Source organism: Loxodonta africana, chromosome 24 (assembly GCF_030014295.1).
Source record: "Loxodonta africana isolate mLoxAfr1 chromosome 24, mLoxAfr1.hap2, whole genome shotgun sequence".
NCBI lineage: Eukaryota > Metazoa > Chordata > Mammalia > Proboscidea > Elephantidae > Loxodonta > Loxodonta africana.
The window spans coordinates 43,598,391-43,625,017 of NC_087365.1; the positions used below are offsets into that span (position 1 = coordinate 43,598,391).

General features: G+C 50.3%; 1 protein-coding gene across 4 annotated transcripts; it reads left to right on the plus strand.

Annotated features, from left to right (window-relative positions):
- The first annotated feature begins 272 nt into the window (after nucleotides 1-272).
- GDAP1L1 (ganglioside induced differentiation associated protein 1 like 1) lies at nucleotides 273-26,624 on the plus strand. Of its 4 annotated transcripts, XM_010591696.3 has the most exons (7): nucleotides 273-452; nucleotides 8,617-8,809; nucleotides 9,258-9,260; nucleotides 10,146-10,373; nucleotides 15,317-15,414; nucleotides 16,147-16,261; nucleotides 26,251-26,624. In XM_010591696.3, the coding sequence occupies exons 1-7, from the start codon at nucleotides 273-275 to the stop codon at nucleotides 26,592-26,594; spliced, it is 1,161 nt and encodes a 386-aa protein (XP_010589998.2). In that variant the 3' UTR covers nucleotides 26,595-26,624. The 4 variants fall into 4 exon arrangements, with proteins under 4 accessions (XP_010589998.2, XP_003411607.3, XP_010590002.2 ...); XM_003411559.4 differs by lacking the exon at nucleotides 9,258-9,260 and having other exon boundaries at nucleotides 10,200-10,373; XM_010591700.3 differs by lacking the exons at nucleotides 9,258-9,260; nucleotides 10,146-10,373.
- Nucleotides 26,625-26,627: the final 3 nt, after the last annotated feature.

The window sequence follows — 26,627 nt, forward strand, 5'->3', positions numbered from 1 at the left end:
CCCTAGGGCTCCTCGCATCCTTCCATGGAGCCCGACAGAGAGGGCCTGCTGGCTTTTCTGGCGCGGGCTGGGCCCAGGGGAGGAGGAGCGAAGGAGCTCCCGGGATCCCCTCGCCCCTCCCCCACTGGCCCAGTGAGTACTGTAATGACATTCACGGAGAGAGAAGGGGGGGGAAGGAGAGGGGCAGGCTCGGCGAGGCCATGTGATGCTGGGCGACAGAGAGCCGCCACCGCCGGAGCCTCCTTCTTTCCTCACTCTGATGCCAGGCTGTCATGGCGACCCCGAACAACCTGACCCCCACCAACTGCAGCTGGTGGCCCATCTCGGCGCTGGACAGCGATGCAGCCAAGTCAGTCGAGGCCCTTGACGCGCCCGAGGCGGCCAGCCCCGCCCATTGGCCCAAGGAGAGCCTGGTTCTGTACCACTGGACCCAGTCGTTCAGCTCGCAGAAGGTAGAGCTGGAGGGAGCAGGGAAACCGGGCGCGTCTGGTGGCTAGGAGGGTTGACGGTGGGCTGGGAGGTCCAAAGGCTGCCGAGAGGCTCGAGGATGGAGTATGGGGTTTGGAAGCCCTGAGGACTGGGATGCAGCGGGAAGGTGACTGGCCCTGACTGGGCCCCGGGAGCACCGTCCCCAATTCTAGGAGCTTCTATTCTGCCTCCTTCCCTCCCAGAAAGGCCTGACCTGTTGGGGTGCTGAGAAGGGAGACAAAGGCAAGAGAAAGGGAATGGGCGCTGCTGGGAAGCCGGCCTGTTTGGAGGGGGATGCTGCGGAGAGAGAGGACGAGCGCTTCCCGCCTCCAGCCTCGGTAGCTCCCCCGCAGACAGTCCCAGAGCGCTGCTGTCCCGGACACTGCCAGCCCCCGGACCACAGCTCCTCTACCCCTCTGCCTTGGCTGTGGACCTCCTTCTGACTGGGGCTGGAAGGGCCTGTTCCCAGCTTTCCCCCTCCTCCTGATCTTGAGCTGGGAACGAAGGGGTTAATCCATCCACTCTGACCGACTTGGCCGAGCCCTTCCAATTTGTGTCTTGCTCTTAAAGGCACAGGGTGGTCTTGAGCCCTCATCCCCTTCTCAGTCCCAGGGGAGGTGAGGGGGGCAGTTGGAATCCAGCCTAGTGCTGGGTTCTCAATTCCCGCTTCCTGGGGTGAGGGTCTGGGGCTAGGCCTGTGAGACTGGGGCACTTCTAGGGGCACCATTTCACATCCTGGGCTCCTGTCCTGATTCTGGGGAACGGATTCAGCACCATGGCCAGGGCCCAGTAGAGGGTCCTGCTGGGGCCTAAGCAGCGCTGTTTCCCAACTAACCCTCCTGTTTTCCGGAAGATCCTTTTGTTCCATTTGCCCATTTCCAAATGCAGAAACAGATTCTGTAGGGAGAAAGAGACTTGGGACCAAAAGGCTTGAGTTTGAGTCTTGATCCAGGCTCACCGGTTGTATGACCTTCTTTGATCCTCAGTTTCACCTGGAAAATGAGGATAATGGGAAGAAGAATAATAGTAGCTACTTCTAATGCCAGGGTTGCTTCTCAGGGTTGCTGAGAGGGTTGTTAAAGAGGCAGATAACTTAGGGTTCTAAATTGGCACTATTCAAACTTGAGCATGCATCAGAATCTCCGGATGACCCTGGTTAAAGCGCAGACTGCTGGCCCCCACCCCAGAGATTCCAGTTCAGTAGGTCTGAGATGGAGCCCAAGATGCTGCATTTCTAACAGGCTCCCAGGCAGCTGGTCCACGGATTGCCCTTCTAGTAACCTAGTTTAGAGTACAGACTTTGAAACCAGGCAGTCCCCAGTGAGAGAACCATCTTCACTAATTCACTGTGGGGCCTTGGGCAGGTCACTTTGCCTCTCTGAAGCCTTGGTTTTATAATCTGTAAGATGGGGCTAATAGGAATACATTTCTCTGAGGTTTATTGTAAGTGTGAAATGAGATGATGCACAAAAAGTGCTGATGGAAGTGCCTGGCTCAGGGTTAAGGCTCGGTTAATAACGGGTGTTATGATGTCATTAAAATGCTAGGGGTCATGGTTAACCAAGGTCACACTTGGATGCGTTCATGAATTTTGCACATGCTTGTCGAGCACCTGTGCATGGAGCAAGGGGCTTGGCGATGAATCAGACTGACTTTGAGATTCAAGACCCTCTTTCCACCCAGAATTTCAGGAGTCAGGCTGCAGTGGCTGGGATTCGGCAGGGGACAGGCAAGCAGCACCTCCCCTGACTAACCCTCGAGGAAGCCTCCTGTTCTTCAACCCAGGAAATATTTCCTATTCTTCTTGAGCTCAGGGCCAGTGTGGTCCCTTAGTCAGGGAAGGAGCCACTTTGTGACCAACCCCTGGCCAAGCTACCCTGGGCATCCTATCACCTCCCCTGCCAGGGCCTTCCCCCTACCCAGAAGCCTGTGGTGGGTTGTAGAAGCAGCGTAGCTTAGAGGAAGGGACATGGGCTCTGCAGTCAGATGGCCTTGGTTCTAATCTCCGTTTGGCCACCTATTGGCTGTGTGACCTTGGACAAGTCACTTCACCTCTCTGAGCCTCAGCATCCTCATCTGAAAAAAGAGACTTTTATAGACTACCCTGCAGAGTTCCTGGGGGATTCAGAGGGCATGAGTGTATGTTAAGTGACTGGCATGTTAAGTAGGAGCTTAGCAGGTGAGTTCCCCAGTCCTGAAGGGTCTTGCTTGCACTCAAGGATCTGTCCCCAGTGTGGAGCATCTGAGAAGCCTGTCCATGGCACAGGTACCATTAATACTGAAAACAACCCACCTTTAGGAGTGATGGTGGCTCCACAGGGACTCTGGGGACCCTCCCAGATCCAGATGGCAGCAGAAAGGGAAGGGGTCAAAAGCCCAGACTCTGGGGCCAGCTCCATCACTGACCAACTGGTGGTCATCCTGGGCAAGTCGCTTAACTCCAGTGCCTCAGCTTTCCACCTTTGTAAATGGAGAATAAAAACAGTATCTCCCCAACAGGGTTGTTGTAAGTATTGAACAAATGTATCCATGTGAATCACATCTGGCACGTAGAAAGTGCTCAATAAGTGCTAATTGTGGTTATTAAAGACATGGACTTTGGAGTCAGATCAAATCCCAACTCAGCCACTTCCCAGCTATGTAATTTTGTAAAAAATCTTCATTTCTCTAAGTCTCAGCTTCCTTATATGTTTGGGGATAATGGCAGTACCTACCTCAAAGGGTTGTGAAGACTAAATGATATCATGTATAGTCATACACTTGCACAATATCTTTAAAAATTACACGCTAATAGTGGACTTTCAGGCACTGTCATAGGTGATTGTTTGAAGCTGTGAGGTTTGGAGGAGGCTCCAAACGTGTGGGGTAAATGGTAAGGTGCTTCTGAGGCTGTTCCTGCACCCAACCCCTTCCTTCTTTGAGAGGAGGGCATTGAAGGTGGGGTGGAGCAAAAAGTGAGGGAGTCAAGAGACCAGGATTTCAGTGCTGGCACCCCCACTAAGTGGCTGTGTGGCCTCAGCTAAGTCCTGACCCTCTCTGGTCCTCAGTTTCCTCAAGGGGAAAACAGACTAGATGTTTGCTACAAGTTGCCTATCTCTGTGCCCCAGCGCTTTGTGCATGCCCCTATCCTCATACCAGCCAGTTTTTAACCCAAGCTACTTACTGTCTCTGTGCCTCCATTTCCACTTTTGCAAAACAAGCATAATACTAATACCTACCTAATGGGGTTGTTGTAAGAATTAAATGAGTTAATGCCTGTGAAGTTCTTAGAACAGTGCCTGGCACAGAGGGTGTGCTATATGAGTTAGCTATGATTATTATTGTTGTTGTTTCTACCAGGGTGAGAGACTCTGAGGGCCTCCCCTAACTCCCTGCAGCGAGCCTGTTTGAGGTTCCCTAACCCCATACTCTCTGGATCTTCCTCCTGTCCTGAATGCATTTGTGGGAAGCCCCTGCCCCAGACTTCAGTTCCCGGGGGTAGAAGCCGAGATCTGGGTCCTGCCACGGGCCAGTCCTGATACCCAGGACTGAGTAGGTCTCCTGCAGGCCCCTCCAAGGTATGGCAGGAGGGAAGCAAGAGGGGCAGAATAACCTTCACCCCCTACCCTGGCCTCGCCTTTCAAGTCCTGGGCACTGTCTCAGCCCTGTCTGTGCTGGACTTGATTATTTACCCACCCCCCAAGAGAAGACCCACAGGTGAGAGCTGACAGGGGCAGTGATGTGGCAGCTGTACCCACTCCTCTGCTGAAAAGTCTGCAGTGGTCCCCAGGTTCCTCCAGATAAAAGCCAAAGTCCTCACAACAGCCTCAGGCTCTGATGCGGGGCTCTAGCTTTGCTTGGGCCACGGACCCCTCGCCAGTCAGCGGAAGCATGTGGGCCCTTCTCAGAATATTTTTAATTGAATAAAATAAAATATGTACGGTTACTATATTAGAAAGGAAACCAGTTATACTGAAATACAGCCATGAAAATATTTTTTAAACAAATTCGTTATATAACCATATGTGTTTCCGTATTAACCCCATTATATAACACGATTCAGTGGCGGGTCTGATAACAACTGTAATGTGGAAGCTGTGATGAGGGTACATGATATTTTGAGGTGACTGCTACAACTGCAAAGTGATGAAAATATCTGTGATTTCTAGCGGTGACAATATTACAGGCAGTGCTAACGCTACTGTGCTTTGTCGCCTACGTGTATAATTGAAGCAAAAGCTAGATGTCAGTTTCAGATGACTGAAAATAAACATGTAATTTTTCCCATCCAAGTTCAAGGGCTCCCTGAGTGTATTCATAGACCCCTTGGTCTGGGGGAAGACTTGGCTAAAAGCCCTGGTGCATGATCCTGTCTGCCCACCTTCTAGCCTTTGCATGGGCTGTTCCTTCTGCCTGGACACCCTTCCCCCAGACACCTGAGTGGACCCCTCCCTCACCTCAGTCACGCCTTTGTTCAAATGTCACCTTCTCAGAGAGGCCTAACCTGGGGGTCATCCTAATCAAAATTGCCACCAGTCTCCCCAAACCTCTGACACCCCCAGTTCCCCTTACCTGCTCTAGTCTTTCTTTTCCCCCAACGCTTGCCATCTTTCAGCATACCATATCATTATAACTGCTGTTGTCTGTCTGCCCCCACTGGAACGTCAGCTCTCTGAGTGCAGGGGTCTTTTGTACACTGCCGAGGCTCCAGTGTGCTTAGAACAAGACTTGGCAAATAGTAGGACTCAATAAATAACTGTGGAAAAGTGATACATTTGTAAACCATAAGATTTACACACACAAAAAAAGCCATCTGAGATGAAAAACTTGAGATTCAGAGACTCTAAGTATCTGTTACAAAGTCACACAGCAGCTAAATGGCAGAGCAGGGACACCAGTCCAGCCCATCACAGTTGCTTCATAAATGAGGGCCTGGAGGGGGAAGAGCCAGTGCCTCACTCATGAAAATGAAGCACAAGTGGGGGAATTTCAGGCACCCACAGGGAAGACAGTTTACCAGAGATGGCTGATGTCTGGTCACGCTAAGTAGCCAACACCTAAGTCCAGCCCAGCCTCCAGGTGGCAGAGATGGCAGATGGCCTTGGTGGCTGCATGCCCTTCCCCAGGGCCTGGCTTCCTCCCTGTGCCCTCCTCCCCCGTGGGAAGGCACATGGCTTTGGCCTGCAGCTGAGCGAAAGGAGAAAGTCTGTGGCCATCAACGGGCTGACCCCAAGGCAGCTTCCAAGAAGGACTGTCTGTAAAGATAGTCCCCTCCCCTGGAAACACCCCTCCCTCTATCCTTGCTGGAGCCCCAGGGTGAGGCCAAGGAGTGGTCGTTGGGACAACAGCCCTGCCAGGGCACAGGCCTGGTTTGGTCTCTGTTTTTATCCAGCCATTCAGAGGCCCTAGCTTGGTTTGGAGGCTGGATGGCTGGGTGGGGCCTGAGTACTGAAGTCTGAGGATGCAGGGACAGGGGACAGGGACCGGGCCAAATGGGGCAGCTTGTTCCAGCTGGAGATTTGTAGCTCCAGCCTCGACTGCTCTGGGGCTTCTCCAGGCACAGGCAGCACCCATGAGCTCAAATACACACACATTCTCATGCACACTCACACATGTGCACACACAAGTGCACACACACATCCATGCATGCATACTTGCACACACACTCACACAATACTTGAATACTCACATTTACTCCCACACTCACCCATGCACACTCATGCACACACACACACATGCACATGCAGACACACCTGCTGCCTCACACGGTCACCACTCACACTCGTGTGCACACATTCATGACACACACTTGAACACTCACACACCAGACCCAAACAGATACCACCCCGGGCTGCTCACGATCAGCAGCAGTTCCCCCTCTCTCAGACAGAACCAGTGTTTCCCTGCCACTCCCAGGAGAGAGGTGGCCCGCACTGTCTCCCACATTGGAGTGGAGAACGTGGTATCAGCTCATGACAGATCTGTGGGCCCTCCATGAACTGGGAGTCCATGTTTTACTGGTGGAAAATGACGGCCCAGAAAGAGGCAGTGATAGTTCCAAGATCCCACAGCATTGCTGTGGCAGAGCCAGGGTGAGGACCCAGGTCCCCACCTTCAAGCCCAGGAACTCTGCAGGTGGGCCCCACCTGCAGGCCCTGCTTTGGCTAATGGAGCAAATGAATGTGAATGAGTGTTGGGAGCTCAGGAGCTAATGACCTCTACGCCAGACAGTTCACCAAATGGAAGGGGGTGTCCGTATTAGCTGTGAGCGTGGGGCATGAAGGACTCTAGGGCATTGTAAAACTGGCACCAGGGGGCACTGCAGGGTGGGGGGCCCGACCTCTTCTAACTTCACAAGGGGAGGGAAAGAGAATCAAGATCAACAGCCCAAGGCTGATTCCTGTGAGGTAGAGATCGAACACGCCTTCTCTCTCCAACCGTTTGCCAGTTTTGACACCAGCTGTCCCACCCATGGCACTCTACTTTTCTGCGGGGTTCCATAATTTGTGGCAATGGCCACACAAAACTCCCAGATCACACTCATGATTATGGGGTTTATTAGGGAAGTAACAGGTTACAATTCAGGATCAGGAAGGACTCAGGATACAGTTCGTAGGTCAGGACAGCTCCCTGGCGGGCCTATCCCTTGGCCCCTGGGCCCCTCTGCCTGGCCTCTGCCCTGCTCAGGCAAGTGTTACAAAGCTCTTCAGCTCTTTGAATAACTGCCCGGGGGCACCCCACTCCACCAGGAAGCCTCCTGCCCAAAGGTACTTAGCTCTCTCACTTTATGAGTCGGCAAACCTATTGTAACTGCCTTGCTCCATGGGCCGGTCTTCTGGTTCTGCTGGCACTGCTTCTCACCACCTTGCACCATCTCCATTGTTACAACGCTCTCTCTGTCTCCTGGATCTAGGAGGTTCTCAGTGCAGGGACTCCGGGTCCAAAGGACACGCTCTGCTCCCATCTCTCTTTGGTGGTAATGAGGTCCCCCCCCGCACCTCTGGGGTGGCTCATTTTAAGCCTAAGGGATGGCAAAACTGACCAATCTCCTCTTTAGGGTTCCATACACCTAATTTGCATGGTCCCACTCCTCAAGGTGCCATGTACCTTATTTACATTGTTAGCGAGTTATCCAGTCCCCTTGGAGGGCCACAAGCACCTTATTTTCATAGACCCACCCAGACATTCGCTGGGAGTGACAAGACCATGGTGAGAAGGGCCATATAAAAGTGATCCATCGCACTACAGCCAGAAGCGTGCCTCAGCCTCAAGGCCTTCCATTAGCTCCTACCAGTCCAGAGGTTTGTCTGGGACTCTCCTAGAGACATAGAGAAAGACTCAGGAGGAAGCAGGGCCAGGACACCTTGAAAGGTAGGCAGCCTTCAGAGCAGAGAGCACTGGTTTAGGAGTCAGGAACCATTGCTTCCAGTCCTAGCTCTGCTGCTGAATTGCTGTGCGACTTTGGGTAAGTTATTTGCCCTCTCTGGGCTTTAGTTTTTTCATCAAGGAAAATAGGGAGATACTCCCTGCTCTTCCATCCTCTGGGGGGCTAACGTGAGCATTCAACCAGGAAACCAGGTGGGAAGGTGCTTTGGGGCAATAAATAGTTAGACTGATGTTGGCAAATTATTTTTTTCACCTCACTTCGTTTCCCCAAATAATTTGAGAAATTTAGCTATTGATTATGGTGATGACAAAAATTTCTGTGAGTTTCCTGGACAGATCCACTTCTGGAGGCCAGGCTGCATGTCCAGTCATGATTATGATCACTGTGAACTGAGTGCCATCTATGTGCCAGGCACTGGGTTGGTATTATTAACCCCCCATTTTGCAAATAAGGAAGCTGAGGCTCAGAGAGATTAAGGAATTTGCCCAAGCCCACACAGCAGAGCCAGGAATTCAGACCCAGGTGTGCCCAGCTGTAAAGCCCAGGCCCTTATCCAACTGGCGACACTGCCCCCATCGCTAGAGCAGGGCTGTGTCCCCCACCACCAGGCCCATGTCCCTGAGAGACACTCCCTCCCCGGGTGCCCAAGAATGGGCTGAAAGCAACACTGTCCCCTCCTGTGTGTGACCTCTGGCCTCCCTCCCTGCATGCCCTTGCCCCACCTGGGCAGAGTGTCCCCACTTGTCCGCCCGCCTTCCCCGCTCTGACCCTGGCGCCTGCAGGTGCGGCTGGTGATTGCGGAGAAGGGCCTGGCATGTGAGGAGCGGGACGTGAGCCTGCCGCAGAGTGAGCACAAGGAGCCCTGGTTCATGCGGCTCAACCTGGGTGAGGAGGTGCCTGTCATCATCCACCGTGACAACATCATCAGTGACTACGACCAGATCATCGACTACGTGGAGCGCGCTTTCACAGGAGGTACGTCCCACCCTGCAGACCCTGGACAGTGCCACAGACCCCAGGGTCAGAATGCACTCAGGCAGAATCCCAGATCCTTGGGAAGCCTGGGGACATGGGTGGGGCTCAAACTTACCCAGAATAAGCCAGGGGCTACAGGCAGGGCTCAGCTGCTCCCCAAGAATAGCAGAGCCATGGGCTTTGCTTAGGCATTGCCACAGATCCTCTGGGGCTCCGCAGAGTCCCCTCCCAGGCACCCTCTTAGGAGCACTGGGGAGCCCTCAGGAACCCCTCAAGCATGAGTGAGAACCAGACCTCCCTCCATGTCTTCACAGACAGGGCCCAGATCTCCCAGGGATCCCAGGGCAGAGGAAGGGCCCAGCCCTCTGATACCCTGTAAGCAAAGACAGGGCCAGAGACTCTCCAGAAATCTCATGGACATGAGCCCATACACTTTAGAACCCTGCAGGTGGTATGAGCAGGGCCCAGGCTCCCAAACCCTGTAGACACAGGGAGGCCCAGACACCCCTGAATACCACAGACACTGCAGGACCCAGGTACCCCAGAACCCCGTAGAAAAAGACAGGGCCCAGACACCTCAAAACCCTGCAGGCATGGGCAGAGCCCAGGTACCCCAGAGTCCTGCAGATACCAGCAGGACCCAGACACCCTGGAAACCACAGATATGGGCAGGGCCCAGAACTCCACAACAGGAACAAGGTTCAGACATCCCAGAATGCCTCAGACACAGGAAAGTTCCACATGGGCACAGAGCCCGTCGCCTCCAAGTCCTCTGTGGACTTTCAAGGACTCAGAGGTCCAAAGACATAAAGCCTTGACTGGGTCCTGTGGCCAGTTAATGCCAGTGCTGGGACTGGCCCCCAGAGCTCAGCCCTCTCCCTGCCACCTCCCAGTGGCCTCCCTGCCTCTCTTTGGCCCTCCTCAGCTCCTGCTGTGGCCCAGACACCAGGGCCAGGTATGCCCCAGATGGCCTCGGCCCTCCCTCTGGGTGCTGACTGCCCACAGACAGCCGCTGAGAGGGGAATTAGCTAACATCTAAAAATCAAGGCGAGTTCACTTTAAAACATCCAGGTTTCCCGCTTCTCCTGAAATCTGGAAAAACCGGGCCTAGACAACCCCCTGGAGATAGGTCTGAGGCTGAGGGGAGCTGCCCTGAAGGGGGACAGCTTGGTAGCGCTCCGGTGAGGAGAGGTGGGAAGGGGCTACACAGGACCCCCTGTCAGTCAAACAGCTGAGTGGGGACTTCCTCTCCAGAGCCGGGGGGAGGGGAAGAGGGTGTGACCGTGTCCCTGGGGATGCGGCTGGGACGGGGGCTGGGCTCTCTGCATCGCGGCAGGACGAGGCAGGGCACACCGCCTGCCCTGCCCCAGCCCCTGGCGGTGCCCCGCAGAGCACGTGGTGGCCCTGATGCCCGAGGCGGGCAGCCCACAGCACGCGCGGGTGCTGCAGTACCGCGAGCTGCTGGACGCACTGCCCATGGACGCCTACACGCACGGCTGCATCCTGCACCCCGAGCTCACCACCGACTCCATGATTCCCAAGTACGCCACGGCCGAGATCCGCAGTGAGTGCCCTGCAGGCGGGCCGGGCAGGCATGGCGGGCCGCGTCCCTAAGTAGGTCTTCACTGCCCACTGTTCAACGGGAGTCCTCCCTCCACCTCCTCTTCCTCCCACTGGTGTGTCTACTTCTCCGTTTCTCTTCCTCCTTCTCTCCTTCTTCCTGTGTCTGTCCCTTTCTGTCTCTCTGTCCCTGCATCTCTGTCTCTCTCACTTCATCTCACTGGGTGTCTCATCCTCTTTCTCTCTCGCTGGCCTTCCAGCTCCTTCAGCCTGTTTCTGACTGAATGTGTCTCTCTCCCTCTCTGGCAGTCTCTCTCTCATCCCTCCCCCTGGCCTGCCATCCCTGAGGCTCTGGGGCTATGTTATCCATGGGGGGGCTGGAGCATCTCCCCTTGGGGACAGGGTTGGCCTAAGGGCCCACTAAGAAGGCTGCCCAGATATGGCAAGCCCCCTGCGCCCCAGACTCTCTGGTTTCTGCTTCAAGGGTCACCCATTGTCTGCTCGAACTGCCAGCTTGGACACAGCCAAGGCCTAGGGCTGGTTTAAACCAGATGACCCATCGGCACCTGTTTACAGACTTTAGTTCAGGCTGCGTGCAGACAGCATGGGGCTCTACAGACAGGCAATATGTTAAGATGCCTAATAAATAATAGGTGCTCAGTAAATGGTCACTTCCTCCTTCCCAAAGGAATGAGGCTGATGTCCAAAGGTTGGGGTGGGCATGGTGGGGTGGAGGGGGGGTAGATTGTGAAACTCAGCCCTGTCTCTTTAGAGTCCTCTTGAACAAGACTCAGGACATATCTATACTGTCCTGTCTCATTCAGTCAGTATTTGTGAGATCTCCTGTGACCCAGACCCTAGGCAGGTGGCTGAGGACAGACAGGGACAGACACAGCCTCCGCCTTTCCAGAGCACCCAGTTCTGTGGGTACAGGCAGACAAGTAACCAGCAATTACACTGCAGGACTGAGTAAAGTTGACCAGCCTCTCAGGAAGCAGTCTGGCCCTCTACATAAAACATAGAAAGGCCACTCCTTGGAGATAATCCTGCAGTTATTCTCGGACACGTGCACCAAGAGTATATACAAGGATATGCGCTGCAGCATAGTTTGTAATAGCAAGATATTGGAAATAACCCAGCTGTCCATCAGCTGGGGACTGGGTAAAAAGATTACGGTATGTCCGTACAGTGGAAAACTGCACAACTGTTAAAAAAAAAAAAAGGCATATGGAATGCTAAGATATATTTGTGAGTGGGAAAAATGAAGGGCAAAAAAATGCATCTAGTGTGCTGTTTAACACACCTAAAAGGGGGTTAAATGGATACACAGAGGCTTACAAAGGCAAGGAGTATTTCTGGAAGGATCTACAGGAAGCTGACAATAGTGTTTGCCTTTGAGGAGCAGAGCTACAGTGCTTCAGGCTGAGAGGAGAGGGATTCACTCTTCACTGTACATTCTTTAAAGTTGTTTGAACTTTTCTTAACAAGTTTGCATGTATAACCTGTTCAAGAATGAATTAATTAAAAAATGTTAATCTAGTATCAGTGTTACGATAAGGGGGCATGGAGGCTGTGGAACCATGGACGATGCCCATCCTAGCATCTGGGGTTGCAGAAGGCTTCCTAAATCCATCAACATCCATGGCTGAGTGGGAGTTAGAAGGGGACGGACAGGGAGAATCATTTCAGGTTCAGGGTGGGAGACGGCATGCTGTGTTTGGGAAACCGAAGGAAGTTCAATGTGGTTTAGATGGTGGTGGTGTGAGTCTGGGGAGTGGGTTTTATCCAAAAAACAATGGAGAAACGGTGACTGGTAGTCGCATGGTAGGATCTGCATTTTACAAGGATCACGTTTCCAACCAAGAGAAGAATAGAGGGGGGCAGCTAGGAGGTCCTGGCTGTTGTCAAGGTGAGCAATGATGGTGGCCTGGACTAGCGGGAGGCGATTCCTAAGTTCTTTTGGAGGATGGAGGTGCTCTTCCCCACTATCCCGACCTGAGCCATTCAAAGGTGCCTAGAAGGCAGTGGGAGTCCAAAATGGGCCCAGCTGGGGTGGGAGGAAGCCCCACAGAGAGCAGAAGGAGCAGAAGTCAGCCTGACTTGACCTCCCCAATCAATCCAAGGTCTTCCCTTGGACTGGCCTGCCCTCCTGGAGTCTGAACATAGCTACATGTGACCGGCAAGAGAGAAAATGCTATACTTTACTTGACCTTCACGTTCATAAAATATCAATGAGACTTAATATAGCCCTAAAGCTGAAAGAGCTGGGAGTCTGTTTCCTGGGGGTTGTATCAGGCCACGAGATAGGGTGATGAATGGTGAAACCCCAGAGAACAGAAGTTGGGCAGCTGTGGTCACTTTATTCATTCATTTGTTCATTCAACAGTCACTGAATTCCTGTTCTGTACCAGGTCTGTGGCGAGTTTCAAGGACCCCTGACCTCCAGAAGCTCACATTCTAGTGGGGGAGATATACATTCATTAGCTTCAGTGCCTCCATGCACAGCAGTGCAGAGTGTGCACTGCGCAAGTCCAGGGGGCGCTATTAAGATAGACTGCAACATGAACGGAGTTGTGCAGAGGCAGCTCTGCGTAGTACCTTTGCATTCCCTGGCAGACGTCTGTACAGGGTGTACTGGAGCACAGAGGCATTGAGTGGTCAGACCTTCAGAGGATCAGGAAGGGCTGCATGGAGGAGGTGGTCTTGAGCTGAGTCTGGAAGAGGGTTTTAAAGAATAGAGAAGGGATCCCAGGAGGGAAGAATAGTGTGAGCAAAGGCATGGAGGTTTGAAATGGTCTGGCACCTTCAGAGAATGGCCAGCCCTTGGAGTGGCTGTAATGTAACTCAGTGAAAGATAAAGTAGATGAGGGGGAGCTGGATCCTGGGGGGTCTTTTAAGGCAAGTTGAGGGGCTTGGACATCACCCAAGGACAGTGAGGAGCAAGCCAGGGAGTGGCACCGGCAAAGTGTGTGCTTGAGGAAGATGTCTCTGGTAGAAGTGTGAAGGACTCGTAGGGGAAAGAGTGGAGGTAGCAAGGAGCAGATTAAAATCATTCAGGTGAGAGATTAACGGGCATCTGAACTGAGAGGGAGCTTGAATATGAGAAAGATTGTTGATGTTCTTGTTGTTAGTTGCCTTCAAGGTGTTTCCAACTCATGGTGATCCGATGTGTGCAGAGTAGAGCTGCTCCATATGGTTTTCAAGGCTGTGACCTTTCGGAAGCAGATCACCAGGCCTATCTCCCGAGGTGTCTCTGAGTAGGTTTGAACTGCCAACCTGCTGGCTAGTAGTTGAGCACTTACCCGTTTGCGTCACCCAGGGACTCCAATGAGAAGGATTAAGGTGGAAAAATCAACAGGATGGGGCTGATTTGATGTGGGGAGGGAGGACTTCAGGACAACTCCCAGGAACCTCGTTTGGCTCACTGTGAGGGCGAGAGGTGCTGTAACTTAAGAACATAGGAGGAAGAGCAGGGAAGATGATGAAATCAGTTGGACCAGGATGAGTTTGAGGAACCTGGAGGATGTCCAGATAGATCTGGAGCCCAGGGGAGAGGATAGGGCATGACTGGGGCCTCACCACAGACTTGGCCCACTTGTCCCCAATTACTGGCCAGGAATCCCAGAGAAACCTTGCCCTACTCAGGGAACAGACCCCAGGATCTTATTCCACTCAATATGATTCCCCCTCCTTTGAAAACCCATTGCTTACAGTAGACTTTCAAAGTTGGTTTATAGAACATTTCCTTTCTCCTGTATATTAATTTTCTAGGGCTGCCGTACAAAGCATGACAAATTGAGTGATTTCTAAGAAAAATTGTCTCATAGTTCTGAAGGTTAGGAGTCTGAAATCAATGTATCGGCTGTGTTGATTCCTTCTGAGGGCTTTTAGGAAGAATCTGGTCCATGCCCCTCTCCTAGCTTCTGGTGCTGGCCAGCAATCCTTGGCATTCATTGGCTTGTAGGTCAGTCCAATCTCTGCCTCCATCGTCCCTTGGTGTCTATCTCTGTATCTCTTCTCATCTTTTATAAGGACACCACTCATATTGTATTAGTACCCACCCTACTCCAGTATGACCTACTAACTTATAACATCTTCAGAGACCCTCTTTCCAAATGAGGTCACACTTACAGGTACTGGGGGTTAGGACTTCAACGTATCTTTTGGGGGGACACAATTCAATCTATAATGCCATTAAGAATAATTTTCAAGGTGTTACTTTGGTTTTTATCATTAACCTACTTTCCATTACTCTTGCCTTTTTTGCATCTTTAAAGGACCAGTTTTACCAGGAAGGGTGGACCACCCAGTCCCTAAATCTTGAGGGAAGTAGCCTCACCAGAAGTAGAAGTTTCAAGACACCAAAAATCTCTTGTGCTTTTTCTTGCGCTAAACAAGATTTTCTTTGGGAGGTTCAGTGAATGAGTGCTGGATTGAGAGTTAGAAGATCTAGGTTTAAAACCTGCTTGTCGCTTCTGGTGTCGGATTATTACTTAGTCTCTCTGAACTTATTTCATCACTGTAAAAAGGACATGGGTGGAAGACACTTGCTGAAGTATGAGTTTGTCCAAGTTTAGGATTATATCCATTTCTGGTGAACTACTCATTATCAAGGGCTTCTTGACCCCTAATACCCTAGGCAGGTGACCCTCTGGGTCCCCTAGTATTCTGTTCATTATTCTATTACAGCATCGGTCATGCTATGTCATAGAAATTTCCTTATGTATCTGTTTCTCCCACTAGCCTGAGTCTAGGGCAGGATAGGGTCCCATCCATCCCTATGTTACAGCCTATAATTCATACAGTAAGGGTTTAAAAAGCATTGGCTATTGATATTGTTACTTTCCTGAGCAATGTTTGCATGGAACCTACTTCAGGTTGCATGGGGGAAGTGATGGGGAGGCACTGGTTATCAGCAGGACAGGATCTTCCATATTCTTTCTTCAGGACATTTAGCTAATGCTACTACGGACCTCATGAAATTAGACCATGAAGAGGAGCCCCAGCTCTCTGAGCCCTACCTTTCTAAACAGAAGAAGCTTATGGTGAGTGCCTCCAAACCTTCTGACACCCCCGCCCCGCCATCTTTTCCAAGGAAAGGGACAACTGGGAGAAGTTGGCTCTAAGTAGAGGACCAGCTAATGAAATGAAATAGGAAAAGCACTGGCTTGCTTTTAATATATTGTCTCCTTTGTAATTTATTGGCAGTATGGCCTCAGGCAAGTTACTGTTACCCACCCCTTCCCATAGCCTCAGTTTCATCATGTCTTGGATTGGGTCCCTCAAAGCAGAGCACTGAACAGAAGTACTTGGTACTTGAGGGGGTGCTCTGAGGAGAACCCTGTATGAAAAGGAAGGGAAGGGAAGGGGGGAGGTCAAGCCTTGCCTGATCCCACAGGGAGCTCTGGAGCATAAATAACACTACAATGTTGATCACATGGAAGCACCAGACTAGCCTTTCATACTCATATCAGTCAGTCATCGGCTATAGCTTGCCTAAGGGAGAGGGAGAGCATAACCTCCCAAGTATTTCTGGGCAAGGCAGCTCCTCATTGGCCAAGAGCAGTGCCTAGAGAAGGTGGCAGATGTGAGCCACTAGTAACCAACACTCACAGTACCTGGGGAATACAAGGGTTGGGAACATCCCATACACTTGAGGGGATATTTGGAGACTGGGTTTGCAGAAGGGCGTTTAGGCAAACTCCTACCTTCCCTGGTTATCTCTGGCTCTAGTGAGGCCAGCCAGCCCCGCTGTCTCCTGCCTCTCCTATCCCCAGGCCAAGATCCTAGAGCATGATGACGTGAGCTACCTGAAGAAGATCCTTGGGGAGCTGGCCATGGTGCTGGACCAGATTGAGGCAGAGCTGGAGAAGAGGAAGCTTGAGAATGAGGGTGGGTGCCATCCCTGGGGTAGGTGGGTGCTGGAGCCCACCTACTCGCCCTGTCCCTGCCCCACCCCTGCCCCAGCCCCAGCCCCATCCCAGCCTGTTTTTTCCAAAGATTTCAGAGACTGTTCTAGGAGGTTAGAATCATGGGCCATGGAGTCAGACATACCTGGGTTCACATTCTACCTTGGCCTCTTACTAACTGAGTGGCCTTGAGTCAGGTTCTTCACCTGTCTGGGCTTCAGTTTTTCATCAATAAAATTTGGATAATAATAGGACCTTCCTCAGAGAGCTGTTGATAGATTGCATGAAATAATGCAATGTAGAGTGGTTAGATGAGTACTTAGTACATAAACCAAACCCCTTGCTCTCAAGTCGATTCTGACTCATAGCAACCCTAGAGGACAGAGTAGAACTGCCCATAGGGTTTCCAAGGAGTGGATAGTGGATTTGAACTGCCGACCTTTCGGTTAGCAGCTGGACATTTAACCACTGCACCACCAGGGCTCATTTTAGTACATAGTAGGTGTTTAATAAAGGTTGGAAATGATGATGATGGTGATGAAGATGATGATGACTACACACTGTCACCCCTCTCCCCTGCCAAACTCAGATGAAAGGGGTGGAGATTTAGACTGCACCTCTTGATGGGAGAGGCAGCAAAATGAGATGCCTTTGAGACACCCAAGAGGAGACACCATGTAGGCCACTAGATATTCAAGTCTGACTCTCAAAGAAGAGATCAGAATTTGGAGCTATGTATTTGGGAATCCTCAGCACATGCATGTTGTTTAAAGCCATGGAATTGGATGATTTCATCTAGGGAGAGAGTGGATAGATAGCCAAAAAGAGGAGTCAAGATCTGCTGCATTAGTTTTCTATTGCCATGTAACAAATTACCTCCGAACATAAAGCATTTATGATATTACACAGTGCTGCTATAACAGAAATACCACAAGTAGATGGCTTTAACAAAGAGAAGTTTACTCTCTCACAGTCCGGTAGGCCAGAAGTCCAAATCCAGGGTACTGGCTCCAGGGGAAGGCTTTCTCTCTCTGTCGGTTCTGGAGGAAGGTCCTTGTCATCGGTGCTCCCTTGGTGTTGGACGTCTCAGCACAGGAACCTCAGGTCCAAAGGACGTGCTCTGCTCCTGGTGCTGCTTTCTTGATGGTATGAGGTCCCCCATGTCTCTTTGCTAACTTATCTCTTTTATATCTCAAAAGAGATTGGCTTCAGACACTATCTAATCTTGCAGATCTCATCAATATAACCGCTGTTAATCCATCTTATTACATCATAGTGATAGGATTTACAACACACAGGAAAATCACATCAGATGATAAAATGGTAGACAATCACACAATACTGGGAATCATGACCTAACCAAGTTGACAGATATTTTGGGGGGACACAATTCAATCCATGACATACACATTTTCTGTGGATCAGGAATCCTGTAGCCAATTTACCTATAATCAGGTAAATTAGAACCTGAGTGGTTCTAACTTAGGGTCTCTCATGAGGTTGCAGTCAAGCTGTTGGCTATGGTTGCAGTCATCTGAAGGCCTCACCAGAACTGAAGGATCCACTTCTAAGATGATTCATTCACATGGCTGATAACTAGAGGCCTCGGTTCCTCACTGGCTGTGTGCAGGAGGTCTCAGTTCCTCAACACCTGGGCCTCTCACTAGGGCTGCTTGAGTGTCTTGACAACATGGCAGCTGGCTTCCCCCAGAGAAAGTGATCCCAGAAAGAGAGAGAGAAGGCAGAAGCCACAATATCTCTGATGACCTACTATTGCAACTCACTCTGTCACTTCTACCACATTTATATTCATTAGGAGTGAGTCGTGAAATACAGCCCACGTTCAAGGGGAGGAGAACTGGGATTCACCAAATGGAGAAATATCAAATCCTTTGTGGGTGTATTTTAAAACTACCACACCTGCGCTGAGGTTCACCCACATTGAAAGACAGGTAAAGGCAGAGGAGCTGGCAAAGCAGACTGTGAAGGAGTGGAGTAGAAGGAAACTTGTGTCACAGGAACCAGGACAGGATTGTTTTAAGGCATGAGAACAGTGTAAAATGCTGCTGGGAGACTGAGTAAACCAGGGATAGGAAAGTGTCCCCTGGACTTTTTATCATGTATGTTGGTGGTAACCTTGCCAAAGCACTTTCACGGGAGTGTGGGGCAAAAGCCAGATGGGAATGGGCTGAAGGGTGCATGAGAGGTGAAGAATGAAGACAGCAAGTGTAGACAACCCTTTTGAGAAGCTTGGCTGTAGAAAGGAATGGAGAAATGGGGTGGTGGCTGAAGAAGGGTGTGGGGTGAAGGAAGAAGTGTTTTCTAAGATAGGGGATACAAGAGTGTTTTCATGCCCATAGAAATGACCCAGTGGAAAAGGGGGAATGAATGATACACGATTTTGCAAAGTCTTTGAGAAGACAGGAGGGGGCGTGGTTGAGGCAGGGTCCCCACACTGAAACTGGGTAAATTGTTGTTGTTGGGTGCCATCAAGTAGATTCCAACTCATAGCCATCCCATGTGACAGAGTAGAACTGCCCCATAGGGTTTTCTTGGCTGTAATCTTTATGGGAGCAGATTACCATGCCTCTCTCCTGTGGGGCTGCTGGGTGGGTTCACACCACCAACCTTTCAGTTAGCAGCCAGGCACTTAACCATTGCACCACCAGGGCTCCTTGGGTAAATTGAAGAGGGTTTAATAAAGGGATTGTTTACAAATGTGTAGGCAGGACGGAGGGAAACCACAAGGAAAGGGGCAGTGAGCAATGGGTGGTGTGCCTCAGCAGTGAGTGGTGTGAGGAGAGAGGATAAAGAGATAGGAAATTGTCTCCCCAGGGAGTGGGGAAGAGAGCCTGCCCAAGAAATCAAATAGGACCCCGGGCAGTGCTGAGTGCCCTCCTGGGCTTTGTGGTCATGAATTTAAAGCGTAACTGGTCAGCTGCATTGTGAGACTGTCTCCAGCAGGCACAGCTGGCAGATAGAAGACACAAGGTGAGGTTCTTCTGGGGTTGGGGTTTTGCGAAGGGAACGCATAACTGGAGGAGGGAGGAAACTGAAGGAGTCAGGCCCTCTGGTGACACTCATGATAGCCATACATGTCCACACACACGTAGTCATGGCTGTCAGTACACTTAAATAGTGACACGCAGGTACATGCTCGTGAATGTCTGTCTGCAGGCAAACAGCCAGACAGACGTAAGAATACACTTGACTTATACATGAGGGAATGTACACACCTCCATGGACACAGATTTCTGCCCATGTGGATATACACGTGCATATATATACACCATCAGCATGGATTTGTGCAGGCATACACATGGGTCAACACACAGACCATGCATAACATAGACACACAGATCCGCAAGCAGACCCAAGTGAAGATTTTGCCTATTGGAAGGAGCTTGAGTCTATGTGGAAACCCTGGTGGCGTAGTGGTTAAGTGCTACAGCTGCTAACCAAAGGGTCACCAGTTCAAATCCACCAGGCGCTCCTTGGAAACTCTATGGGGCAGTTCTACTCTGCCCTATAGGGTCGCTATGAGTCGGAATCAACTCAATGGCATTGGGGTTTCTGAGTTGGGTGTATGTGTTCACTTGCATGTGAAAACAAGCAGCATAATGTAGTGGTTATGAGCAGACTCTAGAACCAGATAGCCTGGGCTGGAATCCAGACTCTGCCACTTACTAACTGTGGCTTTGGCCAAATTACTTAACCTCTCTGCACCTCAATTTCATCATTTGTGAAAACAGAGAAAATAATGGCACCTACTTTATAAGGTGGAAACCCTGGTGGCTTAGTGGTTAAAAGCTGTGGTTGCTAAACAAAAGGCTGGCAGTTCGAATCCACCAGGCGCTCCTTGGAAACCCTACGGGGCAGTTCTACTCTGTCCTATAGGGTCGCTATGAGTTGGAATCCACTTGACAGCAACAGGTTTGGTTTGGTTTTATAAGGTAGCTGTGTGGATAAAAGGAGTTGACATATGTAAAGCGCTGTATAGCAAATTAGCAGAAAGTAAGTACGATATAAGCTTAAACTAATTATGATTATCATTCTCATCATTATTATTATGATGTAGATGGTGTTGCTATGAGACTGAACAGGTTTCAGTGGAACTTCCGGACTAAGACAGACTAAGAAGTAAGGCCCGGCAACCTACTTCCAAAAATCAGCCAGTGAAAATCCTGTGGATCACAATAGTCAAATCTACAACTAATCATGGGGATGGTACAGGACTGTGCAGCACTTTGTTCCATTATGCATAGGAATGCCATGAGTCGGGGGACAACTCAGCGGCAGCTATGACAACAGATACATGCATATAAGGACATGCGGCATACAGTGAAGAGCAGCGACATTAGATGGCCAACATTCGTCCTTGAAATGACCCCCTCCCAAGAACAATGGCCGGGGCTAAGCCCTGGACTGGTAATGACCAGGGGACACTGGGACATCCCATCCCATGAGACTCCTCAGACTAACCATGGCTCAGATCAAATCCTTCACCTGCCTTCTCAACCCGTTCTTCCTCCTTGGTCATCACCTCAGGCCAGAGCACGGCTACCCTTCCAGTGTTGTGGACAAGTCTCCTATACATCTCAAACTTGTCTGTTTCTCTCTGTCCTTCTGCTGTCACTTGATTGGTGCACCAGCCTCCCCATTGGTCCCTGGATTGAGTTCAAACCCTTCCATGTGCTCCTCATGGTTTGGCCCCTGCTTAGCTTCCCAGCCTCACCTGGCCCTGCTCCCCTTATTGTCCTCTGAAGTCATGTTGACTCCCTGCTCTTGCACATCCCCCTCCCCCACCTCCTCTCCAGATCCCCTGACTGCAGCTGATACCCTGCTCTCTTCGGCACTCGGCCTCCCCTGCGACCCTCTCTCACGGAGACCGATTTCTCTCCCATGGGCCTGACGTAGGGGGTAGGTGTTCTTCCTGAATCCTAATTGCCACTTCCACTCTTCCCCTGCCTAACTGCCCCCTCGCCCCGCCCCAGCTTGGAATCTCTTGTTATGGACCCTGCCACTCCCTATCCTTCTCTGCACCAGGGATGGTCATCTATGCCCCTTGGGCAACTGGCTCATTGTCATCCTCTCCAGCACCACTCCTGTTGTAATTCTTGGCAGTTATTCAGGTGGATAATTCTTCAAATATCCTGGCCCCTCAGTTCTTTGACCTCCTCTCCTTATTGATCTTTCCCCATCCTGTCTCAGCAGCTCCTCCCACAGTTATACCCAAGATAGTAGCATTGCCAATAACTGAGAACTCTCCAGAAACTCAACCTCTGACCACCACCTCCTACTTTTCAGCTTGCTCTCTGTAGAACTCAAACTCCAACAGCCATCCTACCTGCTGGGACCACCACCCTTGATCTATCCTCTTTTCACTGTGCCTCACCCCCATTGTGATCTCACTGCCCTCCATACCAGGTGCTATTCCCTGATCCAGCGCTAGGAGCATCCCTTTGTCTACACCTTCAGCTCCCTTGCCCTTCTCTTGCTTCATCATCTCACTTGGCAAAACCTCAAACGTATTTAAACCCAACTCTCCACCTTTTTTCTCCACCTACTCAGTGCCTTCTCCCGTGACACTACATGTGGCTTGAAAGTCACTCACGGATGCTGGCCAGTCTCACTTTGAATTCATGACCACTAGCCTTAGGAGGTGGGAGAAAGATGTGGCAGTCTGCTCCTGTAAGGATTACAGCCTGGAAACCCTATGGGGCAGTTCTACAGTTCTACTCTGTCCTATAGGGTCACTCTATGAGTCAGAATCGATTTGATGGCAATGGTTTTTTTGGGGGGGGGGAGCGGATAGCCTTAGATGGCCCTTAGTGCTGCCTGAGGCCTCCCTGTCTCCCTGATGATCACTTTATAATTTCTCCTTTCTACTTAACCCTTCAGCCACTTCTCCCCCATCCTTACTCTCAGCTGATCCCTTTCTTTCTGTATGACTAAGAAAACGCAAGCATTATGCAGAGGTCTTCACAGCTTCCACCTCCCACAACTACCCACCTACCAACCTTAGTGCCCATAACCACACTGTATTTTTTTATTCTAAAGGCATCATCGTTAAATCACATTTTATCATCTGAAATTGGGATGTTTCTTACAATCAGTAGTTGAATTGCATCATTTGTTCTCTCGAGGGTGGGTGCCTTACAATGGATGGCGACTTAGATTTGATGAAATAGGGCACCAGGCACTTCCTCTTGTTAACTGTGGGCGTTGAGCTGTCCTTGCGCTAGCCAAGACCAGTCCCTTTGCTGTGTCCTAGCGCCCACCCACACTTATCCACTCAAGGACATCACATCAGTAATTCTCTCCACTCTTTCTTATAGAATTACTTTCATCCTCCCTGTGGGATCATTCCCATCAACATGCTATTTTTTCCATCCCAACTAAAAAACCCTCCTGACCTGTGTCACATTATTAGCCTGTCCTCCCTGTTACAGCAAACTCCTTGAAAAGAGTGGTCTTTGCTCACCGTCTCCAGGTCCTCTCCTCTCTTTCTCCTTGAACTCCCTCCAAATGGGGTTTCATCAGCGGCACTCTCTTCCAGCTGCTCTTGTCAAGGTCCCTAGCAGCCAAATGCAGTCATCAGTTCTCAGGCCTTGTCTTTTGTGACCTCTCTGCAGCATTTGAACACAGCTGAGCACTCCCTCCTCCTGGAGGCACTTTCTCTTCTTGGTTTCCAAGACGCTGCACTCTCCTAATTCGTCCCCTTCCTCACAGGCTGCTCCTTCTCATTCATGCTCCTTTGCTAGTTTCCCCAAGTTGCCCAGTATGTAAATCTTGGAGTGCCCCAGGGCTCAGCCATTGGTCCTACTCTCAAGTCTGTCTACACCCACTTCCTTGCCAATATCATCCAGTCTTGTGGCTTTCAATACCACCTCCATGCCAATGACTCTCCCCTGAACTAGGGCCTTGTATCTCTAACTGCTGGCTCATATCTCCCCTTGGATGTCTAGCAGGCATCGTGAAGGTTACATATTCAAGAACGAAGTTCTGATTACAGCCTTCATTACGCTTTATGCCCCCACCCCATGAAACTGTGAGCCACTTGAGGGAAGACATTGTGTCTTCATGCCCAATAGATGCTACCATAAATATTTGTTGAATGAGTGAATGAATGAGAAGATACAGAGTGAAAGGGGGGCTGGTATTTTGATGGTGGTGGTTGCTGTATTCTGTCTGGTCGATTCCAACTCATAGTAACTCTATATGATAGAGTAGAACTGTCCCACAGGGTTTCCTAGGCTATAATCTTTACGGACGCAGACTGTCAGGTCTGTTCTCCCACAGAGCTGCTGGGTGGGTTTGAACTGTCAACCTTGCAGTTAACAGCCCAGCACTTAACCACTGCACCACCAGGGCTCCTTTGATGGTGGAGGGGCTGTTAAATAGGGCATTAGATTCACAGAATCTCCCAGCTGAAAGGAACAGCCTGTTCAGAAGTGCAGAGGCAAGCTTCCCAGGGACGCAGAGGGAGGAGAGAGCATCCCAGGCACGGGACACAGCAGGGACAAAGGTCCAGAGGCTGAAAGGGGCATGGCTTGCTTGGGGGGAACAGTGGGCAGATGGGGGATTCACGACAAGACAAGATTAGAGACCTATATTGGAGCTAGACTACTGGAAGGCCTTGAACACCGGGCAAAGGAATTTGAGGTGTTTTTGAGCAAAGAGGTGATGTAGGAGACCCAAGGAGCTCCAGAATTTCAAGTCTAAATGACCAGAAAAAACATAATGCACAGACCCATGTTTCCCAAATCTGCAGGCTAATTTTAGATGGCACATGAACATGGCAATAAATAATATAAAACCACAGAGTAAGAATTACTCTCTTTTCAGTTTTCTCCGGTCATTTTGATTACATCAAAGAAAAAGATTCAATATGGGGCTAGTATTTTATTTAACCCCTTTGTAAAACATGTTAATATCTTCCCCTTTCTTTTAAAAAGAAAACAAAACAAAACAAGACAAGCCTTGGACTCAGAGATCTTGGCGGGTAATAGTGTCCAGCTCGAATTTAATAGCATTTGTTTTGTTTTTGTCATGCTTAACTTTATGATTTTATATTTTATGGCAATGATACTGTTAACGGTATAGAGTTTCCTTTTCATTCATTCAGTCACTCAGTATTTATTAAGATCTACTATGTGCAAGGAGCCCTGGTGGCGCAGTGGTTAAAGCACTTGGCTACTAACCGAAAGGTCGGCGGCTCGAACCCACCAGTCGCTCCTCGGGAGAAAGATGTGGCAGTCTGCTTCTGTAGAGACTTACAGCCTTCGAAACCCCATCTGGATGGTTCTACTCTGTCCTACAGGGTCGCTAGGAGTTTGCATGGACCCGACCGCAGAGGGTGAGTTTGGACTATGTGCCACCTGCCTGTTTTAGGTGCAAGGATACAGTCGTGAACGAGGCAGACCAAAATCCCTGCCCTGGAGGAGCTTTTGCTCTAGTAGAGGAAGGCTGATGATAAACAAAACGAGTATGTAAAATATAAGTGTGTGGTGTGATAATGGCAATAAGTTCTATAGAGAAAAACGAAGCAGGGAAGGGGACAGTGGCTGCTGTGGTTGGGACTTTTTACTGCAAATAGGCGGCCAAGGAAGCCCCCCAGAGAAGATGGCATTTGAGCAAAGACTGAAGGAGGTGGGGGAGAAAGCTGTGTGGGGAAGAGTGTTTCAGGCAGAGGAAATATCAAGTGCAAAGGCCCTGAGGTAGGAACATGGTTGGCACGTCTGAAGAACAACAAGGAGGCAGGTGTGCTGGAGAAGAGTGAGGGAGGGGGAGAGAAGCAGAGCTAGAGGCCTGAAAGGCATCGGGGCCAGGCCACGTAAGGCCTCACAGGGCTTTTACTCTGACCACGATGGGGTGTCATAAGACGGTTTTTAGCAGAGAGAACTGACATGGTATGACTTAAATTTTACCAGTATCCCTCTGGCTGCTGTGCTGAGACTATGCTCTAGGGGGCAAGGGCAGAAGCAGGGAGACCTTTAAAAGGGATGTTGCAATAATTTGGAGTTCCTGGGTAGTGCAAGGAAACCCTGGTGGAGTAGTGGTTAAGAGCTACAGCTGCTAACCAGAAGATCAGCAGTTCGAATCCACCAGGCACTCCTTGGAAACTCCATGGGGCAGTTTTACTCTATCCTATAGGGTCGCTATGAGTCTGATTCGACTCAACGGCAGCAGGTTTGGTTTGGGTTTTGGGTAGTGCAAACTGTTAATGCATTTGGCTGCTAACAGAAAGGTTGGAGGTTTGAGTCCACTGAGAAGCACCTTGTAAGAAAGGCCTCCTTCCCAAAAACCAGACACTGAAAACCCTATGGAACGCAGTTCTACACTGACACACAGGGGGTTACCAAGAGTCCAGACTGACTCGACAGCACCTGTTCTTGTTTGGTTTGCATTAATTCAGGTAGGAGATAACTGTGGTTTTTATCAGGGTGGTAAAGGCAGAGGTCATTAGTTCTGGGTGTATTTTGAAAGTAGGACTGGAATTGCTGACAGATTGTATGTGGGTATGAAAGAAAGAGAAGAGTTACAGGCAGCACCAAGGCTTTTGCCCTAAGCAACTGGAAGGATGGAGGAATGTCACTGAAATGGGGATAAGTGTGGTGGTTTGGTGGTGACAAGCAAGGGTTCAGCTTGGGCGTGTCAAGTTTGAAATGCACCACGGACATCCAAGGGGAACTGTCAAATGTGCAGGTGGGTATATGAGTCTAAAGTTTAAATACATGTATTTATTTATCTTTTAAAAGTCAGTTATTTAAAGAAAAATAAATAAATACAAAGGTAGTATAAGGACACAGCAAAATCATCTAAGTGGTACAGGAATGAATGACCTTCAGGAAGCACCGTGGTCAACACAAGCTAGAGTTAGTTGTTAAGGGGAGAGAAGTGAGTATGTTGGGGGGCAGGAATCTGCTTTCCACCTCCCCCTTCCGGCATCTTCCTTCTCTTCCACCCCAGGGCAGAAATGTGAGCTGTGGCTTTGTGGCTGTGCCTTCACCCTTGCTGACGTCCTCCTGGGAGCCACGCTGCACCGCCTCAAGTTCCTGGGACTGTCCAAGAAATACTGGGAAGACGGCAGCCGGCCCAACCTCCAGTCCTTCTTTGAGAGGGTCCAGAGACGCTTTGCGTTCCGGAAAGTGCTCGGCGACATCCACACCACCCTGCTGTCGGCTGTCATCCCCAATGCATTCCGGCTGGTCAAGCGGAAACCCCCATCTTTCTTTGGGGCATCCTTCCTCATGGGTTCCCTGGGAGGGATGGGCTACTTTGCCTACTGGTACCTCAAGAAAAAATACATCTAGTGCCAGGCCTAGGGCTTGGTGTGTGACTGACAG

Coding starts and splice junctions, on each gene's coding strand:
- GDAP1L1 (XM_010591696.3), top strand. CDS start 273: ATGGCGACCCCGAACAACCTGACCCCCACCAACTGCAGCTGGTGGCCC. Junction 453..8,616: donor AGTCGTTCAGCTCGCAGAAG/GTAGAGCTGGAG, acceptor TGGCGCCTGCAG/GTGCGGCTGGTGATTGCGGA. Junction 10,374..15,316: donor CGCCACGGCCGAGATCCGCA/GTGAGTGCCCTG, acceptor TTCTTTCTTCAG/GACATTTAGCTAATGCTACT.